At 44.1% G+C, this 24,665-nt stretch overlaps 1 protein-coding gene across 2 annotated transcripts in view; it reads right to left on the reverse strand.

Annotated features, from left to right (window-relative positions):
* The window catches only part of galnt10 (UDP-N-acetyl-alpha-D-galactosamine:polypeptide N-acetylgalactosaminyltransferase 10 (GalNAc-T10)), a 95,245-nt gene extending 72,786 nt beyond the window's left edge, over nt 1-22,459 (reverse strand). For both annotated transcript variants that reach the window (XM_078286898.1, XM_078286899.1), the window contains exon 1: nt 22,261-22,459. In XM_078286898.1, the coding sequence (XP_078143024.1) occupies nt 22,261-22,419 (159 nt within the window). In that variant the 5' untranslated portion in view covers nt 22,420-22,459. The remainder of the gene's footprint in view (nt 1-22,260) is intronic.
* Nucleotides 22,460-24,665: the final 2,206 nt, after the last annotated feature.

Below are 24,665 nucleotides of genomic sequence, written 5' to 3' on the forward strand. Positions count from 1 at the left end.
GGTTACTCCTGGCTAGTTAACATTAGTTGCTTCTTAAACAGTGCCAGCAGCAAAACAGCATTAGTGTTCTTTTTTTCCCACCTTGATATATGAAATAGATTCAGAAGAGCAGCAGCATCCTTTGACTTTGATAACTGTACATAGGCTAGGTATCTGACTTAGTTATCCATGCAAGACTAGGCTACAGCAAGACCGTATCGAGGGCTTGGAGCCAAAGGGGCGTAAGTGCGATTTTGGGCGAATATGAGTATTATATATCAATTGAAAGGTCTCAGTGAGATCTTTTCAGTGCCAAAAGGACACAACTGAAATCATGACCCATAAGTTTGCATTAAACAAAAACTGAAAGCCATAACAGTAAAAGTAGGGTTTTGTTTGCTGCCAAAAGGGCGTAACTGCACTTACGCCCTTTTGACACCAAGCAAAACCCCACTTTTGACGCTGAACAAGCATTGTGGGTAGAGGATTCTAACAGCACTTAGGTCAACTCAAAATGCATGCTGACGTAAGCAATGCTAGCATGGCAGCATGATCACATCATTTTTAGTATCCTATTCATATCCTAATTAATATTCTAGGTCAATATTAGATGAATATAAATATGTTAATATTCCCATGACATACTTAGGCCTATAGATTCAAAATGTTATTTTATAATGTTATAGATTCAACATGTTATTTTATAATGTTAGGAGAGTGAACTGGTCAAGATGAGCTCTGGTAGTAAGACGGCTGGTAGCTGAAGTTCTCCCTCAGTGTTATGAGGAGTTTTACAGGTCTTTGAACGTGTCCCAGGACACATCAATAAGTGATGTGTCCTGGGACACATACAAAAATGTATTATACTAGCAAAATAAAAAAAAGTAGTAGTTTAGAATCAAAAGTAGTTTCTTATGTCTATAGAGGCTTATTAAAAGTTTTTAACAGAAAAAATGTATCAATCAATTTGATATGTTCCATGTAGCTACAATTTTAAAGGCCTTGGTGAAAGTTGCTGAGCATTACTTCAAGATAAAGATATTCATTCTGATCTTGTTTGATATTTCAGTGTTGATTGAAGTGTAATTGCTAGATTTGTATTAAAATTAATGTGTTTTATAATTGTTTACTTACATACGCCCATATTCTGCATGGCTGTATTGGGGCAATGTTTGTGCCAAAAAGGCGTATTTCACTCTTTTGCCATTTTTAAAAAAGTTAACAAATATAATTCAACTTAAACTGTAGCAGTATTGTTTTTATAGTAATGCTCAATCTGATAACACAAAAAGTAAAAATATTGTGCTCAGTATGTGGTAACGGCAGCTGATCCAAGTTTGATCAAAATTTGTTTTGGCTCTCCTGTAAAATCTACTATAACGCACTCACTTTGCCTCCAAGCCCTCAATATGTTCCCGTAATCACATGGTAGTATGGGGCCAGGAAATCATCTCACCTCATTTTACCTGCATTTGGGGCTTAGCCAGTATTCATTTCAGACCCTGGTCCTGTCTATTGCTGCAACACCATTGGCGCTACAGCTTTCAATAAACTAGCTCTAGCTAACAAGTTGCAGTGCCACTCAGGATGCATGACAGAACGCTGTTTAGCAAACAGGTTCAGAAAGCTGACAATTTGCTGCTGGAAATGCAAGTGTGAAAATCTATTTCAAACTTCAATTTAACCGAAACGCCAAGGTAGGAAGTGGTCATTTTGAAATGTTCAAGCCAAGTGGCTACTTGATCAAGTGTTGGTGTGTTTGGTCCAGATTGGCTGCGTCTTGCTGTCTCTCCAGTCTTCCACAGAGACCAGCAGCCAGGGGAATTTCACGCTCAGAAGAGCTGTTGTAATCATTCAACATAATTATAACCAGGAAATAAAACTGGACACTACATTAACATAACACTCCACTGGGACATTCGGCTCCTCTGTCACATCGGCACAAAACTAAACACATTCCTGCATTAGCCTGCTGGTCTAACGCCTGCCTTGGTCACAGGAAACACAGACTGAGAGGTGGCGTTGTGGATAAGACCCCCATCTCTAGACCCACATGTGCTAGCCTGGGATCAAATCCTGCCAGAAACTTCTCTCCTGTGTCCCTCTCAGCTTTCCTGCCATCTCAATTAAGAAAAAATATCAAGGAGAGGGGTCCTTGATGAGGGGTCCAACCTACGCATATTGCACCTCTGTATCCCACAGATACACATGCATTTTTAAATGCTTGGGACCGACCGACCAAGTGAGTGAGTTATACTAGTGGCTGGTCACAGCTACAAAGTTCAGGGAGGACGAGGTGGCAAGATTACAGTCTATCCTTTTATTATCACTCTTCCAACATGGTAACCATTGGTAACCACTCTGCAGCAATCCCTAACAGGCATCTTTCTATACCACCGGCCTGGCTGTGGGGCAATAATAGGAGCTTGACTTTAAATCTGCTTAATGGCCTAAGTCAGACTTAAACCTACAGTAGTAATTTTAATGGAAGCATAACATGAGATATTCTCTATGACAAGACAAACACAGCTCTATTATAGCCAACTCACATTCATAGCCAACTCATATAAATTGCCAAAGATGAGGCATTGAAGCTGTGCTGCAGAAAGCCAGTAGCAAACACGGCCATCTGCATTGCTTTTCCTGCTGCACTGAACAGCAGCGTATTTCCTGCCACTACCTGGCTAATCACCATCATCACAAGACCGAGGCTCCATGCCGCCACAAACTCATTCTACTCTGGGCACTTTTCCGCTCCATTAACATTCAAGACGCAGCACAAACACGCTGATAGGACATCGGAGGAGCTATGCAACGAGCCACGCGGCCCGTTTTGTCTCCATCACCCGAGCGCTCGTTAACTGACGAGCCCCATGATGTCTCATAAGTGACGGGCCACAACGGGAAAAGCATCTTTTATCAAGCGGCATATTCCGCTAAAAGGAGAGAGACGGAGAGAGAAAGACATGGAGAGATGAAGAGGACGGGGATGTAACCCGTTTTACCTGGCTGAGTGATCCCTCATTAAATTTAATGTACCCTTTTAATGGTCTATTCAACCGATGGCTGCCTGCAAACTGTCCGTGTGGGGATAATCATGTTGGCGGTGCGAGGAAAAGGGGTGAAAGGCCACGTGTCGGGGTTTGCACACACATTATCAAAAGACAGGCCGTGTGTGACGGTTAACAAGTGTGTGTGAGCGACCTGTGCATCGCCTACTCTCTCACTGACGAGAGAGAGCATGAGAGAAGCAAGAAGGACTTATAAATTGCAGAGAGCAAAGCACTTGAAAGCGGGGAGTAGAGGGTGAAGCAGCAGACAGTCAGTGGTTCCCACCTAGCCAGAATCCTCTCCGCCCGCCATGACGCTCAATCGGTTCTGGTCCCAGTGACCTCGACCTGGGCTGCGGATGGAGGGATTTTGCGGATTATGGCCGGCCTCTCTGAAACGCTGGCTGCCTAACCTCATTTCCATGCTGCTGTGGTCTTCTGCTAATCTGCCAAACAGCAGATTATGCCTGCTATTCGGTCAGATAGGCTGGGATTGCTGCTGCTGCCGCTGCTGCCGCTGTGGGTTTAGGCTCTCAGCAGCTGTTGCGGGACGTTACTCAGTCATACAGTACAAACACGCCAGAGAGACGGGGCTGAACCTGCTTTCTCAACCGTGCACTCTTTCTTTGATTCTCACTCTTGTCACACCGCAGCATTTCACCACTGCAGAGGTTCTGTCTCCGTCTCTCTCTCTCTCTCTCCGATTCAGAGAGCATCTCCAAGGTTGTTTGACTGACAGGTCAGGTCCCAGGGACAGATGTCTAGACTACTCTGTGTTTTTTTCCTCCCATTCTATCACCTTTTCTTTTGTTGTTCTTTCACTGTCCATCCTCAGCTCTGTCTGGCTTGTCTTGCATGGCAAAGCCTGGTCTGCTCTCTATAAAAAGCCTATTATTTCAGCTGCAAGTGTTTATTTTTCTAATATTTGGTCCCTCTAGCTAGCAAGGTGAAAAAGATACCGTCCTTGGAATTGCTTTAGCTGCATTGAAATCCACTGTGCTGAAGCCCCAGTCCCACCAGGAGCAAAAAGCAGGTGCGAATAATAAAAAACGGGCTGTCAGAGTGTTTGGAGAGCAAAAATGAAAGATTGACAACTGGTTACCAAAGGTAAAATGCTCTGATAATATCCCTGTTACCCCAGAATGATCATAAAAGAGAGAGGTGCTCGTAAAAGAAAGAAGAAAAATAAGAGCTGGGGATATTTTCTCCTCCTCTCATTTACATGCATATTTCCCTCCTTGATACCTTTCCAGCCTACAGCAGACTAGAACAGCCACGGACCCCATTTGATGAGATTCTGTCTCTCTGACCCAAATCTGAGAATATTGTTTATATAAATATTGTTAGATATGATTTTGCCCAGAATTAATACGACTATCTGTATTGTAGGTAGAGAGATAACAGTGAAACTATGATAAATCAAAATAGTCATTCTTCTACATTCTCTAATTGTGTTAACTTGTAAATTAAATAACGGTGAAGTTTGCTGGGGACCTCCTGGAACCCTCTCAAGGACCATTGGTGGTCCCCGGACCCCATGTGGAGAACCACTGGTATAGTGGTAGCCATTGTATAAATCTCCCATCTTGCATCTATCGTTTATTTGCCGCCATGTTGGAAGCGAACCAACAACACAAACAGTAACATTGTAAAGTTCTTCCTCCCAGACAAAGCAAAGTGAAATCTCACTGCGCACGACAATTTCCTATGTGGCAAACACCATGAAGATAAAACATAAATGTGCTAGTAATATGTGCCCAAGTTGTGGTTCCAATTACAGCAGAACCTTGGATTAGCTTTGTTGAGCATGGAGGCAGAGCCGGCGGTGTGTGACTGAGTAGAAAAGAGCTGCCCATGCATTCTGTGAGCAGGAGGAATCAGACCACCTTGGGTCAATACTTCCCTTTTCTGTTTCCCTGCCGCCCGCTGAGAGCCGACAGTGTCTCGGTGTGAGCAGAGGATGATTTTCTGTTCTCCTGTTCGGATCAGACGGATCCACCCCGACCCCCAGAGACACAATTACCTGTCTTTCCTGTCTCATCTCCACCTCTCATCCTCCTCCTCCACCTCATCCTCTCTTCAGCCACATCAATTTGCCCTGGATGTCCACTTCGGCTCTTCACTTCGGCTCTTCACACAGAAACACAAACTGTGAATCTTGTGGTTTGTGTTTCTGTGTGAAACGCAGGGATCTATTTCCATACTGGCAGTCTCTGGCTAGCAACCTGCTCAGCCGACTAAGGTCCTCATTCCCCATTGCACTTGCGCAGCTGATCCCACATTAGGTTCCAGCTAGGCTATCGCAACTTTTTAAACTTGTTTTTGCATGGAAATCATGCAGGTGCACACTTCATACTAACTTGATAATAAGACCATGGCATTGAAAGGCGTAACGGCATTTCCTGGTACTTTTGCGGCTGCAGAAGGAGGTTGCTGCTACAGCACTGGATTTAAGAGAGAAAAGAGTTCGCTCGTGGTAATTCTCATGCAGTTGTATAGCACAACTAGAATGTGTGAATGTGTTACTTTGCTTTCATATGGCTGTAATATTAAGCAGAAGTAGGACCGGATTTTTTTAGCCTAGAAAAGTCGGTTTAAGGCGCACACATCACAACGGCTATTACTTGCCCATTAATACACTATGTCAAATCTACTTAAACTATCATCTTTCACATCTCAATGGCTATCAGTTTGCGTTGATAAGCGATGGCATCGTCTACCGGTCCAACCCTTCCAACTCCTCCATCAGTTATAGATCCACTGACCTCTCTCAGTGAACTCTTGACCCGACTGTTTCAACCTAAAAACTAAGCATCAGTAAACATGTCATCCCTCACAAATAGTGCAAACCCCCTTGAAACAAGCATGTCACCTGTGAGATGTCACCGGTGAGATGCATCATTCCAAATTTTGGGGGAATGATGCATTTGGGAGAAAACCCAATTTTATTATGAAGGATAATAACAAATAGGTCACCAAATCCAGAACTATAAGCTCACACTCCCCGACAAATGATCTTCCAGCACTCAGTCCACACCAAATCAAGAGAACAGCCCCGCCCTTCCCTGCAGGCTGCAGCTCGCCAGCTCTTCTCCACCCGCAGCGAGGCATCAGACTCCCTGGAAGAGGAGCCCAGCAGGGCCGCCGCACGCTCCCTCATCCCCCCACAGGGGTCATTATCCAGAGCCCTGCTGAGACTGAGAGACCAGGCAGAGGACCAGAGAGAGGCCAGGACAGATGGCTGGTCCTCTACCGTCAGCAGGCACAGAACTGCACTTCATTCTCTGATGGATGACTTACAGACACAAAACTATAGGCAATAGTCTGTGAGAATGGCACTCCAAAAGAAGTGTGAAGAGTTTCATTCCTTGCAGGATATTAAATCTGTACAAAAACAGTGAGTCAGGTCTCATCTTCAACTATTATTAACACTTACAATGAACCTAATGTGTATTTGCACTGTTCTAAGAGAAAGCTGACAACAAAGCTGACAAAGAACTTGACAGAAAACCACGAAGCTCAGGCATAATAGTAAAATCCATCAAAAAAAGAAATAAAGGAACTAAATTAATATTAAAAAGGTCTGCTATCAGACATCAAAGCCATGATCGCTCTGTTCCACCCCCGCCACTGCCGATCCACCACACTCCTCTATACTCACAACACAGGGGAGCAGGAGCCAGCCTCTCTGTACTGACGCCTGCTAGGCTTGTTTGACCATCAGCTTTATCTCTGGATACGCATACTGAATGAAATCAGACAAGTGGAATACAAACACATCAAGCAAACACCCGCTGAGGAGGGCAGATACATGGTCAGCTGTAGATACGCACACAAATACTCAAGATGGCAGATACAGAGGCGAAACTGCACTTATCAGGTGTGATGGAGAGGAACTCTGTTTTCTCAACCCTCTCCACTGGGGTCCCCCTGGGCTCAGTCCTGGGCCTCCTCCTCTTCTCTTGGCACTAGATTGCTTGGGCCTTTCATCATACCCCAAAACCTCTCCTACCATTGCTATGCTGATGAAACTGAGCTCTGCTTGTCTTTCCCATCCTCTGACATCTCTGCTTGCCTCGCTGACATCTCCTGTTGGACGTCTGCCCACCGCCTCAAACTCAACCTCAACAGGACTGAGCTCTTTTCCCTGGAATATCCTGACCTCTCCATCACGACTGACAAGACCACGGTGAGTCCATTAAATAAGGCATGTTTTTTGTATTTCGCATGGTTTGTGAGATGTTGATGATGATGATGATGATGATGATAATACTTTATTGTCAGATCCAGTCTGAATTTTTTCTTGCATCACAGCAGCTCCATTTGCAACATCACAAAAAAGACAAAAATTAAGACAGGACACAAAGATACATACATTCAACATATCATTACAATCACAAAAGACAGTATTCAAGGCCCTTCAACGTACATTTGATCTGGGATTAAGCTCTATATTTAATTTTAGGATTGACTGGTGTACAAAAGAGTGCTTCAGTCTAACCCTATTAAATCGTGGAACCCTATATCTCCGATTCGATGGTAACAGTTTGTATTCGCTGTTTAGGACGTGGTTGGGGTCAGAGACGTTGCTTGGTAATGCATCTTTTTGGTTGTATGGAATATAGAGGAAATGCGTCTGAGAATTGGACGCACAGGCTACCAACAACTGAAAGTTTAAAATGTAAAAAAAAAAAAAAAAGGAGGCAGACGAAACCTCGGCACTGTTCCTTGAACTACAAGAAGAGGATTCAAAAGGCGGAGAGGTTGATTTGGGCGAAAAATAGTCCATTTGAATCTGTTTCATACTGAGCCACAGCCAGCAAACTCATCAGAATAATCGGACGCTCTGCCAATTTTTCATTTGCACTGCAGGTAGGCATATTTTTGTATTTTTTTCATTTTTCATTCAACCTTAAATTAGGTTCATTTTTAGCCTACAGTAGCCACAAAAAGAAGCTAACAAATAAAAAAAAAATGTGTTATGTTGTAGACATATAATGAAGTTCTCATATCATGATTGTAATCGTTCGGTTTACCATGTTTGCACAGATAATGAACTTGATTTGTTTAGTTTGTTTTAAGTATTTTGACACACCCACATGCACACACAGAGCAAGTAAACAGACACACAGTAAAATAACAGGATGTCCATTGTACAGTAATCGCAAAAGGCCAATATGGCTCCTGGCTGACTGCTGGCTCTCTAGCTGTTGTAGGCTGGACCCACCCTGACAATCAACAGGACACACACACATAAACAATTACTCGAAACTGGGGTAACTGTGGGCAACAGCAGCCTAGAGACAAGAGAAACAAGTTTGTTACTGGGAGGTTGTTGGTTTGAAACCCTGGATTGGCTGGTGAAATGTGAGCAAGGCACTTAAAATGGCCAACAGCAGAAGACTGTGGCTGTACTGGGCTGCTCCCAGGTGTGAATGTGTGTACCTATGTGAAACAGGACATTCCTGGAAAAGAGCAGCTGTGCTCAGATGATTTTCCCTGGATAAAGGACAAAAAACGAACCTAATCCTAATTGTAACCTTAACCCTAAACCCAAGTCCCAAATCCTAATCCACGTAGCTCCCTGTAGAAGTGAACATCAGCAAAATGTGCTCAGTTGGGAGGATTTTTCTCATCTTTCATTGTGAAGAATAGAAGGACAAGAACAAACTCACACAAACACACACACACACACACACACACACACACACACAGTCTGCTGAACCGTAATAACAGAGATGTAAATAATACCTCAGCTCAGTGTGCTTTCAGCCTGGAAGTAATATACTGCCGGTACACACACAGACACGCACACACACACACACAAAAGCCCTATGAAAAACACTTTTTTTTCCCCCTCAAGTTTTCCCACGTTCCATTTTTAGATTTCATGAAAAAAAGTGTCCTGACCAGTCAGCACTTCATGTGGGCAGAGCTCCAACAGAAGGCCATGGTGGCGCTCCCGCAAAACCATTCTACAAGGAAAGGCTGCATTTGTAAACGTTTACCAGTAAGCAGGATCTGATGTAACCATGTCTTGTGCTATTTAGTGCGAGTGCCTGTAAATAAAGCTGTCGCAGGGGGATTTTAAAGGGCGCTGGTTGGATGTTAAAAGGATTTCCCAGCAAGCATTTCACAGATGGCGACGTGCACGAGGCGGACGAGTTCAACATAACCCAAACAAGCACAAAACTTTCACAGTATGATATTATAGCATGGTTAAATTCACATCAAACACCTTGGGTAACTGTTTTGAACCGATATCAGAAAGATATTTAGGTCCCAATTTCAGAAAAATGATGCATAGCAGCTATGGACGATTGCGGAGATCACCTCCATCATTTTGGTGCTACATCTACACAGGTTTTCAACGCTGGTGCAGGCCGTCGTATCAACATCCATTCAATGTTCACATGCTATTTTGTTGGAAAATCAAACCCAGAAGATAACAAACATAAGCCATTACAGAGGCTGCAGCTTTGCAAGTTGGAGGATTGTTCAGCGTTGGCAGAGGTTTGTGCTCTACCCAGCGCCTTATTTGTTGTATTATTTTCAATACATTCAGTTGGTGTGATTTCTGGTATTATCCTCAGTGCTCTCCGTCTCATCCTTGCCTATATCCTATTCTGTGCTGCTGCGACAACCCACTTTCCCGACATGGACCATTAAAGATAATTAACTGTAATATAGCTCAATTCAATTTAGTGTCCCATAAGGGAAAATTGGTTTGCAGACAGGATTCTGAACAAGAAATAACAAACCACCTCTTCGTATACTGCAGAGGCAAACACCAAAGAGGAAGGCAAGAGGTAATTTCAGTGCAAAAGCAAAACAAAACAAACAGAATACAAAGTTCCTGTATAGGCAGGAAGCTGCATCATTACATGTACAAATAAAGCAATCGTAACTGCAGTGGGGATAAATACATCTAGTTCCTAGTAGTTCTAATCTAGTAGGCTAGTTAGATCTACTTCCTCACCATACTGTCTTAAAGATTTCAGTTGAGCCTGTCTCACACCTGCAACCTTGTACAAACACATCTTTCAAAACGAATAAATACCAACTTTTCTAAAACAGAGTTTACAAGGTTTACTTTGAACAGAAAATAAAATAAGACAAGATAAAATAATAAAAAAGGCACTACAAGACAAAAACACAATAAAATAAGGCATCAGAATATTAGATAAAACAAGACACGATAACAATTTGATGTTAGGATCATTGCATTTGACTGACACCTCATTTTGTTTTCCAGAGGACTTTATTCAGGCTGCGCAATTCATTGAAAAATTATCGAAACTGCACAGTCCAAAACAACGTATTCTGGTGCTATACAGAATCGCCGGGCCAAGAAATCAATTTGCATGTAACGGAAAATCTTTTCATTTTATTCAGACTTAAAAATTCCTAAGCATTAGTATGTTATTTCCTCTGCCCCATGCATTTTTCTTTAAATATTAGTATTGAAAAAACAAATATGTAGAAAAGGCTGAGCATGTTTTCAAAAGAGGAAAAAAAATTGTAAAAATATTTTTTTCCCCAACATCTCCATGTGTACAGCCACTCTGAACAGGACCTTGGACAGATGTGTATGACAGACCATATGTTTACCTGTGGGAGGCAACTCAGCTCTCCGGGAGAGTTTAGGTCAGGCTATTTAAGTTAAAAATTGAATTTTAACACGAGACATAGTGTGATGGATGTGTAGGGGGCAGCGGTGGTGATCTACAGCTGTGTTGGCTCTGCTGTGATCGGAGCCTCCACTGGCACCTTTCCAAACCCATCTGGGAAAAGAGCCGCTCAAATAAGCTCCTTATTATCATGTCTGGAGGAGAGGAAGGCAGGGAAATAACAGCAGAGAAATGCTGTATGGCGGGCCATTAAGTGCTGAGACATGGTAATGCCAGCTCAAAGAGCGGCTTCCCATCCCGTCCCGTCCCAGCTAGAGGCTGAGGCCAAGCTGACAGACGAGCGCTCCCGTCATCCGACGTGTCACCCGGCTGCCGAAGCACACGCTGCAGAACAAGAGACCATCCTCCAGCCGGAGGGCCCGGGTTCAAGCCCCAGTGACAGAAATCATCCGCCCCGCTGGAGTGTCCCTGAACGTGGCGCCGAACCCCTCCAGGGCCGCTGTGTTTTGACCCCCCCTGCGGACGGGGCAAGTAAAAAGGACAAATTTCTCCTTCGGGGGATCAATACAGTGTCACAAAAAAGACTTAAAAATACATAATCCAAGGCCAAAGTAGTATATTTGCCTGTAGGCTTTCTTTCTAAATGCTGCGTTTGTGCTGGGGTTGAAAGCACTGTGCTGGTAACCCATTCAGTGATTATGTGAGCACAATTATTCCAGTTACCACCACTCCCCACCCCCCTCCTCTAGCCTTTCTGGCCCAGTGACTGCCTGCCAGGAGTGTGTTCATCTCCCACTCCCTTACCCCCTCTCGACTTTCCCCTGCCTCTCTCTCTCTGTCAGCCTCTCTCTCTCTCTCTCTCTCAGTAAGCAGACTTCACAGTGCATTTGAGTGACTTGTCTCTCCCGCTCTCTTCACATGGCTGCCGGGCTTGGCTGGGTTCGGCGTGGGAGGCCGGGTGCCACCGAGGGGACGGAGGACAGATGTGGCTTACATAATGATCAGCGAATCAGGCGCCTCGCTGGCCCTAATCCTCCTAGCATCGCTCCACGTATCTCCCCATCTGAGGCGGACCGGTCCCGGCCGTGCCGAGCCGAGCCGAGCCATACTGAGCCGCTTGCTCCTTCCCTCCACTGCAGCGATCAATGCTCAGCTTGGTTAAGAAGAGCGAATCAATGGGCTCAGCAAGGAGAGCTTTTACAGCGCTGCTGGGAGGCAATTATCAACATTTGTCAGTGAGGGGACAATCAGGGCATGGGATGATAGCTCAGGGTTCAACAGACTTCAGTCCAACACCAGAATATAATTTGAAATAAATTGGGCAGAGGCAACTCTTTGAACAAAAAGTTAAAAAGCCTCCCTATTCAGTGTCTGGTTCATAATGGAACAGGCTGTAAATCTGCCAACATGTTTCGGCCCGCTGCCTTACATCAAGACGGGTACAGGAACAGAAGGAAGCACCAGTTTTTGTAAGTTCACCTCAGCACGGAAAGAGAGGTGTACCCAAATCTGACAATACAATCAGAAATGATTACAGTGTCAGATTCAAGATTCAATAACGCTAAGCCATTCCATCCCTTCAGATATATATTGTCTGCGAGAGGAGAAATGTCTTAAACAGAAACAATATCTCGCTTAGGGATATATACGCATATTCCTCAGCTTCATCGATTGTGCCTCTGCCTCTCGGCTGTGCCCACCCCGAGCTCTCACTGTTCACTCTCTAGCAGCCCACTCCTCCCTCATACATAGGAAACCTCTGAGGACTTGTAACCCTGCAGTATTTCAAAACTGTTTACCAGCAATCATGCTCCTAAGAGCATGTGTGTAACATATGGTGATAACCACTGAAGGTGCATCCTGCATCCATCTTGATGTACTGCAGACACTTCTTTCTTGAACGTTACACAGTGCCACCTAATTAGTATATTGTGCAAAGACAAAATGTCTCCAACTCTAATGTTGCAGGAGAAAGTGGGGCTAAGTACAAAACACAGACTTTTATTTATCAGTGTAAGTGTAGCTAATGCATATCTATCATCTGATCGCTGTTGAGGCTAGCGCGATCCTTTCTAGACCAAGACACACAAAGCCTCAAATCCAAGCTTCAGTTTGTACCCAACATCAACTTACAACAATGGCAAGCCATATTAAAACACAGATCTCCATCAACAGCAAAGGGAAAGACAGCCCAATAACTTTGAACGTTTTCTATGCATAATTCCATCGATCAAATCACACCCTTCTCCTAGAAAAGCCCCATGCCAACTTTACTCAAAAAAGTGTATCGGGGCAAAAAAGGAACTAGGAGCCCCAAGTGAGCCCCGCTGAGCCTGGGGGGCTGCCAATAAAACAATGACGCGCCTCACAACCACGGACAAAAGGCCATTCACAAATTTGGTCCACTCTGGTCTTAATGTTATGGAAACAGATTAGTGCCAGCAGAGGCTGTATTTGAATTGCATAAATATAAATTTGCCATGCCCATATTGAGCCGTTGCATTCAAAACATTCAGTAGTTTTGCAAAGCATTTTTGAATTTGAACTTCTCAATTCAGATTGAGCTCTCCAGGGACTCCAACATCGGAGAGCGTACCACTACTACTTTCTTTTCACTAGCTAGTTTAAGTTTTGTCCTTGTCTTATTTCTGCACTTTCATTGGCTACCTTTCAGTGGGGAAGTCGCTGAAAGATTTGGGTGAAACAGGGCAGGACTTGTAAAATACTTCACTGCCTCAAGGCTAAAAAGGTATATTTTAGCTTTAATGATGACATGATGGCCTGGGTCTTGGGGATGTTGAATTACATAAATGACACCTAGTCTTACAGGGCAATAGGTTGTTATCCCATGAATTATAATAATAATTCAGGTTAGTGATAGTAGTGTTAATGTCGACTATAAACTGTATAGTTCTGCCGTCGCAATAGTTATCACTTCACTTCCACAAGGATCCCAGCATTCATGGCTTGTTTCATTTACCTTCTCTTCACCCACGCAGCTTGTAGTTTCACGCATCGTTTTACATCCCTAATCAATGCCAATGAAAATGTTTCACAAGATGGGGGGGGGGGGGTAAATTCCCCCTGCCTAAGATGGGGTGAGGGAGTGTGTTGTGTCGGGGGATGATCAAAGTCTCATAAATGCTAACAGTGACATCACCTGCTGTTGCTGCAAGCAGCTCAGTAAGAGAGGCCTCGGTCTAGTGGAGCACAAAATGCAGCAATTTTTTTACAAAGCCAGCACGTCAGTCTTCAAACAGCTGTTCAGAAGTGCTGGTGTGGCTCCAGTCTGATTGTCAAAAAGTGTTTTATGACTAGAAAACAAGACCGGCTGCATCAGTTTAAACCCTTCCTCGGAAGCTCTCGGAGCGAATAGGAAACATCTACTGCGCTATGATCTGTAAAAATGAAAGGAGTCACACTTCACAGGGAAGCAGGGCAGCAGCGGCCTAATGGTCAGAGAAGCAGCTTGTGACTGGAAGTCTGGCGGTTTGAATCGCGGTGGGAATGTGGATGAGGGAAGTGAACAACAGTGAACTCTCCTCTTCCCGCACAACAACTGCGGAGGTGCCACTGAGCGAGGAGCTTAACCCTCGCCGGCTCTGGAGGTGCAGCTCAGCGGCCGCCAGTAGAAGACTGGTTGTACTGGGCCGCTTCCAGGTGTGAAGTGCTGTAAAAGAGCATAGCCGCTCAGCCCATCTCCCTCGGCTAAACACAGGTTAAAAAAAAGCCCATCTGTGGTCTCTGTGGACTCTGAAACTGCCCTTCCCTTCCCTCAACTCCTGGACGATTAAGCTATCAGCCCATGAGGGGAACTTCAGCCTTACCACGGTTTTTGCTATCGCCTGATCTTTACTGCTGTGCAGCCAGGCAGTCGCTGTGGAAAAAGCAATTGCTCCGCCTTTTAAACACACACAGAAACGTACACACACAAACACTCTGCTTTTATTACACATGAACAAAGCCCAGAGCGGGTAGCCTTTACATGCCGTGGATCTCAAGAGTGTGAGCTAGGGAAAAACACACAAACTTCACACATCAAAAGATATTGCTGGAGGAAAAATAACTGACCTAATCTCTCTTATCTGTTATGGGAGAAGCTACCTTGGTGCATTCCCTTCAGAGAGAAACTCATCACAGGTCGGGTGCTGAGGTCAAGAGTACAGTGAGTTTTTTCACTCAAAAATGCAATCTCCTAGCTGGCGATGTGATAACTGAACACAGAAAATATAACCTGAGGCGAAGAGCTAAGGTCCATTTACCAGCTCAAGTTTTTTATTGAAAACCATTAATCAGTAATATTTGGGTCCACTTGTAATTGACACCAGCATAAGGCGAAACTGGCCCGGGTAGACCGAGTCAACACTTAATATAAAAACGGGCTACGCCAACCTGACGGCCAAGACCGGCACTGATGTAAAAACCAGACAGAACACAAGCTGAGGGTTTGCGTTTTCTTTTAATGCTTTTCTGTCCTTGTGCCAACATGTGGCTGCACCCAGTGGCGGCGCGTGGGGCGGGGCAGACAGGGCAATTGTCCAGGGCGCCACGCCACTAGGGTTGCCAAATTTGCCCACACTTGTCTTAATTTGATTGTAACTAGGGTGACACAGCATAAATACATTTGTCGCGATCTACAAATAAAGAAAAAACAGAAATGAACCTACTATGCTTTTGGAACATTGTACTTCTGTTTTACTGAGACTGAGTTACAGCAACAGGTTGAGTTCTACTCCCAGTCCGACCTGCTCCCGACGAGTAGCTCTGAGTAGCTTTAAGTCTCTTTAAGTAAAGTAATACTAAGCATTACACTACGTGAGTTGATTTAAGTGACATGAGACACAACTGGGGAGGATTTACTAAATTGTTTTGAATGTAGCGTAATGTATTAACCAATCAAGGGCAATGTGTGTGTGTGTCGGGTGAAGGTAAGATGCCTTGCAGGTTATTTTCATGACTTTTTGCTGGGCTGTGCTTTTTACATATTTACGTTTATGTTGTTTTCCTTTGTTTTAGGTTGCCTATTTAGCAATTGGCAATGTGTGATGATGGTTAATGGGATGTGCACATTGCGCATTTGGCATTGCGTAATGGTGACAGCATATGGCAATTTGGCAACAAAATACATGTCAGGAATGAAGTAAAGATTCACATTCACAAAAAATTTCATACATGATTCTATATGAGAGAGAGAGAGCGCGAGAGAGAGAGAGAACTGATTGATGCTATGGGTCATTGTGTGGCAATAACAATCATATAAAATAACACTGAGTTGGCAACCCGACGTGAAATAGTTGATAAAACATGAGAACGTGTGGATGGGCGGCATTTATAGTTTTGCCCAGGGCGCCTGATCGGCACGTGCCGGCACGTGCCGGCACAGGCTGCACCACTCATAGCTGCTGAAATAAGGATTTTTGTTGTAAAATATACAAGCAACATTGAATATTCTTGAGCATTATCAATATTGAGCAGATCAAATGTGTCTCATTAAATAAATCAATGATTTATCTTCATGGCATTTCCTTTGGTGAAGAGTACCATACATACTACCAAACAGTGAAGCTAGTTTACACTGATGGCAGGCTCCAGTGCCCCGGTGTTGAGAACAAGCACAGCCTTTTACACTGGAATTCAGCTATCAAGTAGCGACAATAACAGCAGAATAACGTTCAATTCCTACTTCACCAAAATTACCAGCAACTGATAGTAAGGAGTGCAAGGGTCAAAGCCGTAGTGTCCGGACAGCAGATGTAACAACATGTTTCTGTGCTCCTACAATGATAATGTAAGATATGGCGCTTTTCCACAGCATGGTACCGGCTCAAATCAACTCTACTCGCTTTTGGTAGTACCACTTGGTTTTTCACTGCAGATAGTACCCCCCCCCCCCCCCCAACTGGTCGTCATAGTGACGCCACATGAAACTGCCGTGACGTCATCTTCAACGCGACACACACAGCAACAACGGAGGATATGGAAGGGATGGTGTTCTTGATTCTCGGTATGTGGCTGTTAGTCACAGCAAGGAGACAGATTTGATTTCAGAAGAGGCTGAAGGCAGCAAGACAGAAGACCGCTGAAAAAAAACAGGAGAGTTTGGGAAATCCTACAAAGGCGACGCAAGAGGGTAAGCTAACCTGGTAGCTAACGTTAGCATGTTCGCGCACCGATGACGATTCTCCCTGACCAATCAGTAGTCAGTGTTTTCACGTCACCTTTTTGGTATCGCCTCAGCTCGCTTGGAACCTCGACGGAGGTGCTACCAAAAAAAGTACCAGGTACCAGGTAATATGGTGCCTGGTACCTGGTACTCGCCCAATGGAAAACCAAAACAGGCGAGTAGAGTCGAGTCGAGTTGAGCCGGTACCATGCAGTGGAAAAGCGGCTATAGAGAAGCACTAGCAGAATGACAGGAAAGAAATAATGAGTTGAGGATAGAGGACGGTGCACTCTTAGTGTGTGCACCATCATGTTTTACAGGAAGCACACAAGCCCTTTTGGGCGGTGGTAAGCTGGTGGTTAGAGCAGCAGGCCTGTGACCGGAGCATCACCGCTGTGAATCAGCACATCAGCTTGGAAAATCTGAGTGGGGGAAGTGGATAAGGAACGCTCTCTTCTCCCTTTACAACAACAGACCAGGATGGGTATTCACCCCCCAAATACTCCAGTCTGTCTGCTGAATGGAAAACAGGAGGATGGTTGTACTGAGCAGCTCCCAGGTCAGTGTAACTGTGTGAATTTGAGGCAAAATGACACTGAAAACAAGCTCAGAAAAAAAAATAAACATAAAAACACTAAATATACAAGTTAGTCTATCACCATAAAGGTTCCATCTTCGACTCGGTGAAGCTTAGTACAGTGAAGTACAGAGCCGGCTTTAAAATTAGTGTCCGGGGATGAGCTTAATCACCTGAACATAAAAAGCGGCTTCATAACCCATGGCTGTAATTAAAAGCCTAACTTCTCCCTCTGTATCCACGGGCGATCTGCTGCACCTGTCCCTCATTTGGGCCCTTGTTCTGATCTGGGGCAGCAGATCCCTGACAGGCATACAGAGCAGCTTCTGCACGCGCTCAGTCGGCGCTGCAGCCAGCAGCGAGTCAACGTCTGCCTTGTCTGAGGAACGATGGGAGGAAACGCTCTCCAACAAAGTCTGACTCTGAACAAACACCTCTTTTATCCCGTCTCTCCCTTTTTCTCCTGAGGTGTTTTATCCCCTCCTTTCCTCTCTCTCTCTCTCCCTCAGCTCTGAGTGATAAAGTGCAACGTTTGAGTCTTCAGCAAGTCACTCCGCTTCTCTTTGCAAATGACTTCCACCCTTCAATCTCCCATATTTCCAGAGGCTTAACACATTCAAGATAAAGTCTCATTTCCCAGTGTGGGAACGCAGCACAGCTACACTGCATCAGCTGCTGACGTTTTTACCTTCTCTGACATCAACATTTCAAAAGGTCAGGGAAGTTCATTCTTGCAGCGTCAAAAGATTGCTTTTACCGAAAAAAGTAAAATGCTGCACTTTGCACATGTAATAAACTCTAATGAACTCTCACAGCTGTTATTATAAACCAAGTTAAAATGTCCTAATCCTACTCCCATAGCCTCCTTAATTGGCCTTAATCTCAAAGGATTCATAGGGTTGAAACGATTTCTTTAATTGCCGAGAACCAGTATTTCCCTTACTTGTCCGTAGTCATATGCTGAAATTCACTGCAGCCTGAAATTATGCCTAATTGGAGGAATCACAGTTTTGTTCAAATCCTTGTGTATATGTGCTGCGATCCAGTTTTAGATTTGTTTGCGAGGATAGCCCAAATCCGTCCAATTTCAATTCGGTTTCTCTGCACTTTTCATTCGCTCTTCCTGTAGATGTAGCCTCAAGGTTACCGAGGCTCTGAATTCACTGTCTGGTATTGGCATGAAACATCATTCCCTCTCTCCCACATGATGTCAATAGAGCAGAAAGGAGAGATTTTTCACACAACCAGAGGCTAAACTCTTATTCAACCTTAATGTTTATCAGAATAGCAACAGAGAAAGAACAGACGGGGAGCTGCAGGTCAGCTAGACTCACATTGCTGGAGGATTTAGAGACTATTGTACTGAGGCAACAGAATCTGGGACATTTCAATGACTTTTAAAGTCTTGTTTGGTCTAATTCCAGAAGGTTTTTTTTATTTTGGTGATATGAGGCGTGTGTTGACTCATTCACCTCTGGATCTTTTTGTTCAAGTCAACTAAAGGTCAAACCATTAATTCAATGAGTCATATTATTAGTGAAGTGGTTAGATAATGAACACCTTTGTGTGTATGCAAAGGAAGAGTTACATATTTTGTGCAGGATTTTTTTTCCAATATATTGCTGTGCAACTATAAGCCATTCTCAGGAAAACAGGCTGCCACCGCTAAAACCCCAGTGATCCCCTTCATGATTCAATTTGGTCCAATCGGCTTTCAGCAAACTCATAACCTAATTATAGCCAACTTATATGATTTAAGGTGCTATACATTGCTAAAGAGCTTTCAAGTGGTTTTGAATGGATTGAAACAAACAACGGGGCCTTGTTTGTTTTCCTCAAAAAGACGAACTTCAAGCTTTCAATGTTTTTAAGGCCTGCGGGAGCGCTGGAGGACAGCGGGGTCAAACAAAGATCTGATTTGCATTGCTTTCAGTGTGACTGTGGGGAAGGAATACATCACAGCCAGACAGCCAGGGAATTCAAAATAAGGCCAATGCAATGGGGGTATATATTCAGAAAACCAGTTTGTTCTGAGTGTTGACTTGGCCACCACTACAGTTCAACAGCCTGCCAGCTTGTGTGAGGCAGACACAAAAATTAAAGATGCTCTTGTAATATTTCTCAGCTGTGATTTCTCCTTGTCCTGTGATGTTCAACAGAGGAGACGTCCTTGTTTACTTTGAGCTCGACTCATTAATAACACCAGACTGCTGGCTGACTGACCTTCTACTGAGCCAAAAAGCAGTATATGCGTGTGTGTGTGTGTGTGTGTGTGTGTTTCCATTGTGTGTGTGTCAGTGAGTATACATGTGTGTCAGAGGCGAAACGCACAAGGTCCCGCAGTGATGAATGTGCAGTAATCCAGCCAACAGTGCATGGCACACAAATGTAGCCTCCAGCGTCCAGAAGCCTATATGATCTTCATTTCTCTGTGACAGAGCCGTGAATCTCGGCCAACTTTCCTTTCAAGAGCACACTTTATCTTCTTGGGTTTTTATCAGAGCCGATCAGATTGAGTTAGGGCGAGCTAAACCAGAGGAGAACCAAAAGACAAGCAGAATCCTCCAGTAACTTGCCCCAACGATGGCCAAAGACCTGGGAAAATAGTCGAAATATCTGTATGAGCCAACGCACTCGCTTAGTCCGGGGGTTCCCCAACTATTGCAAATCAAGGAACTCCAGATGGATAAGCATTACACCACAGATGAAGATTTTCTCCCAAGGGGCCCCATCTGAGAAAATCCTTGTTGTTGGATAGGACATGACACAAAATTATATAACAGCCTCCACTGTAGGTGTGAAGGGGACAGATGAAAGATGACTGATGAAAACACTCATCATTATCCATTCTCTCATTGTGCCAACAAAAAGTGAGTGAAATAACAGCAAAATCTACTACTCATTTTGCTGGGGGCCCCTTGGAACCCCCTTAAGGACCCATGGTGGTCCCCGGACCCCAATTTGTAAACCACTGGCCTAGTCCACATGTTGACAACGACTATCCACCATGGCGGACAATGTGACTTGTAACTGTTCTTAGTTTGGCAGGCGATGCATCTTCTGCCTATTCAACTGAATTAGGGAACTTAAACGCTTAGGGACGTTAAATCAAGTTGGCATGATTGGGTTTGCACGCGTCTGTCAGGACATTGTATGCTTTGGGGAATATTCTGTAAAGACATACATGCATCTCAGGCAGTCCAGCCAGTCAGTCAGACAGTCAGTCACTTAGTTAGCTGGATAGCGAGGCAGGCAGTCAGCTTCTTTTTAATTCCATCCATCGCTCTCATCTTCTCTAACCTCCACTTAACCTGAGCTGCTGGAGCAGGCAGGAGGAAATTGAGCAACCTACGTTTCAAGGAGCATCTATTATAGGTGACTGGAAATGTGTAAATTACCATTCTGTCTCTGTCACAGTGGGGGAGCTTCATAGCTGCTCATGACTGAACCATATCAGGTTGTTGTTAGTCATGTTTGTTCCATATCAGGGTGATAAACTCAATGACACGATATGCATTGACGCGATTAAAGCTTACAGTAGCAGTGGCTGTTGCAGACAGTAGATGGGGGAGGAGCACAGAGTTAATTACAGTTATATGACAGTAATGCAGATGCAAATTGCCTTTGAGAACAGTGTCACTGTTGTGTTCTAGCAATGTTTAAACACTCAGTGATAAATGTTTTGAAGTCTGAAAGACTACCTACGCCTTGAAAGTACAGGCTTAAGGCATCAGACAACACAGACCACATCGACTTTTCATCATAAATTATTTACGTGTGAGAGAGTACGTCTGTGTGTGCATGTGTGTATAACATCAGATTGCTGGAACCAGAATAAGCTGCACTAGTTCATCATTCTAAGAGGAATCACCATGCAATTTAAAGGGGCCCTACTGTAGGAATTCAACATTTCCTACACTTGCATACATATATGATCAAATATGTTTAAAGGGGACATTGTTATAAGTCCATTCTCCAGTCAAGGCATCTCCCCTGACTAAACAATTGCTGAAATTCTTCCAGTCAACCAAATTTGCAGCGATTGGTCTGACTGCCCCCCCTCCCTCCTTCCCTCCCTTCACACACACACACACACACACCCTGAAAGCCTCCATTCACCCGATTTACCTCATTTGAATTAGAGTAGCTGGTACTGTCTGCCAATCAGGATCTAGTACTGTGACTGTTCTGGCTGCTAGGACTTATAGTCTTTGAATTTATTCAATGAATAGCCTACCCTTTGAACTAAACTGCATTTATTTCCCAAACATCACGAAGAGGACTATTCTTACACCAAGCCCTAGCATATGCAAAAACAACATCACGACCACTGTCATGATATGGCACCTTTAAATGTCTGCTGCCTGTCAGCCGCCTGCTCCACATTTTGACAACTTCCTGAAGTCAGTGTTATTGTAACTTTACTGCGACGCCTAGCTCCGGCTCTGCTACGTGGCTTCCTACTGTATTCACCCTGGTAGCTTCTTTTTTTTTTTTTTTTATCTAATGACCTCCCTGATCCTGCAGAGCCTCGGTGACACAACATGACAGTCAAAGCAAAGCAACAACACGCATACAGCACAGGAATGTACGGTTAGGTCGGCGGTAACGTTACAGCGGTACGAGCATGCAATCACGACATAGGAGCAGCGGCATGAGGAAGTACGCAGCAACGTATCCGATTTAGCTGGCTCTCCCTCCGCACTACCGAGACCAAACTAACTCCCCGGCAGTGGGGGGGAGTGTTGCTGGCGAATAACATCACCTTTTCTCGAAAACGAAGCTCGTTACACACCGCCAAGACAACCGAGATAACCGCTGAAGACCTCGGCGCAGTGCCGAGCCGCCGTCCGACCTTACCTGTATTACCGGGATGCCGCCCGGTCCGTCCACGGTGTCGGGCGAGTTGTCAAACACTCGGTCCCTGTACAAAGACCAAAGACCGACGTTGGGGAGGAAAAGAAGAGCCGCTATGAGCAGCCCGGCGAACTGCAGCAGCCTCTTCTCTTTCCGCCTCATCTCTCCGGTTAAAAAAAAAATCTGGGGAAACACCGGCAGGAGAAACTAGCGAGTCCCGATCCTTTTCCAGGCGGAGGCAACTTTCACTCTGAGAGCCACGGCGGCTGTAACCGTTGAAGAGCAGCGAGCACTTCCGCTAGGGGGAGCGAACCAATGCGCTTTACTGCGCGAGCGGTGGAAGGAGGAGGGAGGGAGGGAGGGAGGGAGCGGGGGGGGGGGGGTTAACGGAAAACTGTTATTTTTTTGTAAGGATATTACGGCTGGAATCGATCGCCTCTCTAAACCCATCGTCTCCACGTGATGTGATACAGTGAAAGTGTGGAAATCGATTGCTGTGATTAGAAGGTAAAGAGCAGACGTCCCCCCCTCCACCCCCCCACCCCCTTCTCCCGTACCACCCACCCCGGAGAACGAAGTGAAGGCGTTCATGAAAAGTTAGATGATTGCGGTTGAAGAGGAGTGAAAACACTGACCGATCATTACAGCTCCCCTAGGCTTCAGTTGCCTTCAGGTGCACCTCGGAAATAAGACCAACTCCCTTTTACATGGGGGCATAACAAATTAAAGGTTCCATATTATTCAGTTGTCATTTTTTATTTGTTTTTCAAATATAGTGTGGCTCAGGATAAGAATGGTGTTTTGCAAATAAATGTAGCATAGTGGAAAGGGTATTTATTGAATGAATAAGGAGAACAGTTACAACACAGCACCCTAATTCAAATGGTAAACATGGTGTTTGGAGGCATTTCAGGGGGTGCGTGAGTTCCACAGCTGACATGGGTTTTTACCAATACTGATGTTTTTGTATTGCTCAATGTTTTGTGACGACATTCAATATATTTAAATTTGACCATTTTCATGGCAAAAATGTAAAAAATTATTCATTTTTTCCCCCAGTTTTCTTCTTGTCAGGGTGGAAAAGCCTCTGAAACCGCATTTAGACCATCATGGGACACTAAAACTCTCCATTGAAACTATGAAACTAATTACATTATTTTAGTGTTAGCAGCTCTTATATCTATTCAATGGTAGGAAAAATCTGGGATATAGTACTACCCTTAAATGAAGAATTAAGTCACAATAAAACATGATTGGACAATTAGATTAATAAATAAAATGTGCAAATAAAAAAATATTGTATTTCACGTTTTACAGACTGATTTTATGTAGCTGTGGTCAAATCATATTGGAGGTGGACCATATGGCCGATATCTCAATAAAAGCCCAATATTGGCCTGATATATCGGTCTAACCTAGTTCACACAATAATTATGAAACTTGGGAGTTTGAATGCCATCCTTTTGTGTGTTTGAGTGTCATTCACAGCAACATTAATGGAAACATTGATTCAGCCTCCATCGCAGTAAGCATCTAAGCTGCTTAATTGTCCTCGAGCAAAACATTGAATCCCTATCAGCCTGAAGAGCAGTGTGTTCTGCAGCTGACCCCGCGCTCTGAGCTCCTTCAGCGGACCAATAGTGACACAAATATATAGGTCATGACTTATAATTATAGCTGTTAAATCTCATTGGATGTATGTTCCTGTCACTGGTAAACTTGCTGTTACTGCCAAAGCCTCTCGTTTAAATGTTACAGTATAGCTCCTCTCCCCTTAAATCTAACTTTCCATTTGGAGTTGAAAACAGGCCAGTCCCATGAACATGGGCTTGTGGTTTATGAGTGAATATGAGTGAAATGAAAATGAGGTCTGTCTTCACCACAATACGGTGGGTAATTTGCGGCAGAATTTTTACTTTACAAATTACAGACACGGTAGATTCACACAGGATTATAACCTCAAAAACGATCTTATTACAAATCACTGGACGTCCCAGGTAGTATTAGTTCCTTGCAAATGGAGCTGTAGTGGGGAATGTACTTCAAATTATTTACTTTCTGCACTAGTAAAAATGATGGACGTGGCACATTCATACTAGGTTGAATTTATAGATGCTGTTAGTTACAATTGCAGTTAAGGGACCTCCCCAGTAATTTAGTTTGAGTAGGGCTGTTGTAACATAGAGTTGCACCTTGAATCTTAGAAACTAGTGAAGGGTTCATGAATGAAATTGGTTCAGCAACAAAATTGAAAAAAAAAATTCAAATTTACAGTTATAATCGAGCTGACACAGTTGTAAACAGGAAACCAATCTTTGGGACAAAGATAACTGTTAATCTGCCGACCTTGGCAATAACTTCAGTGCTGGCTGGCTATTCTCCAGAAATGGTCTTAATCAATCTCAAAT

Source organism: Centroberyx gerrardi, chromosome 11 (genome assembly GCF_048128805.1).
Source record: "Centroberyx gerrardi isolate f3 chromosome 11, fCenGer3.hap1.cur.20231027, whole genome shotgun sequence".
Classification (NCBI taxonomy): Eukaryota; Metazoa; Chordata; class Actinopteri; order Beryciformes; family Berycidae; genus Centroberyx; species Centroberyx gerrardi.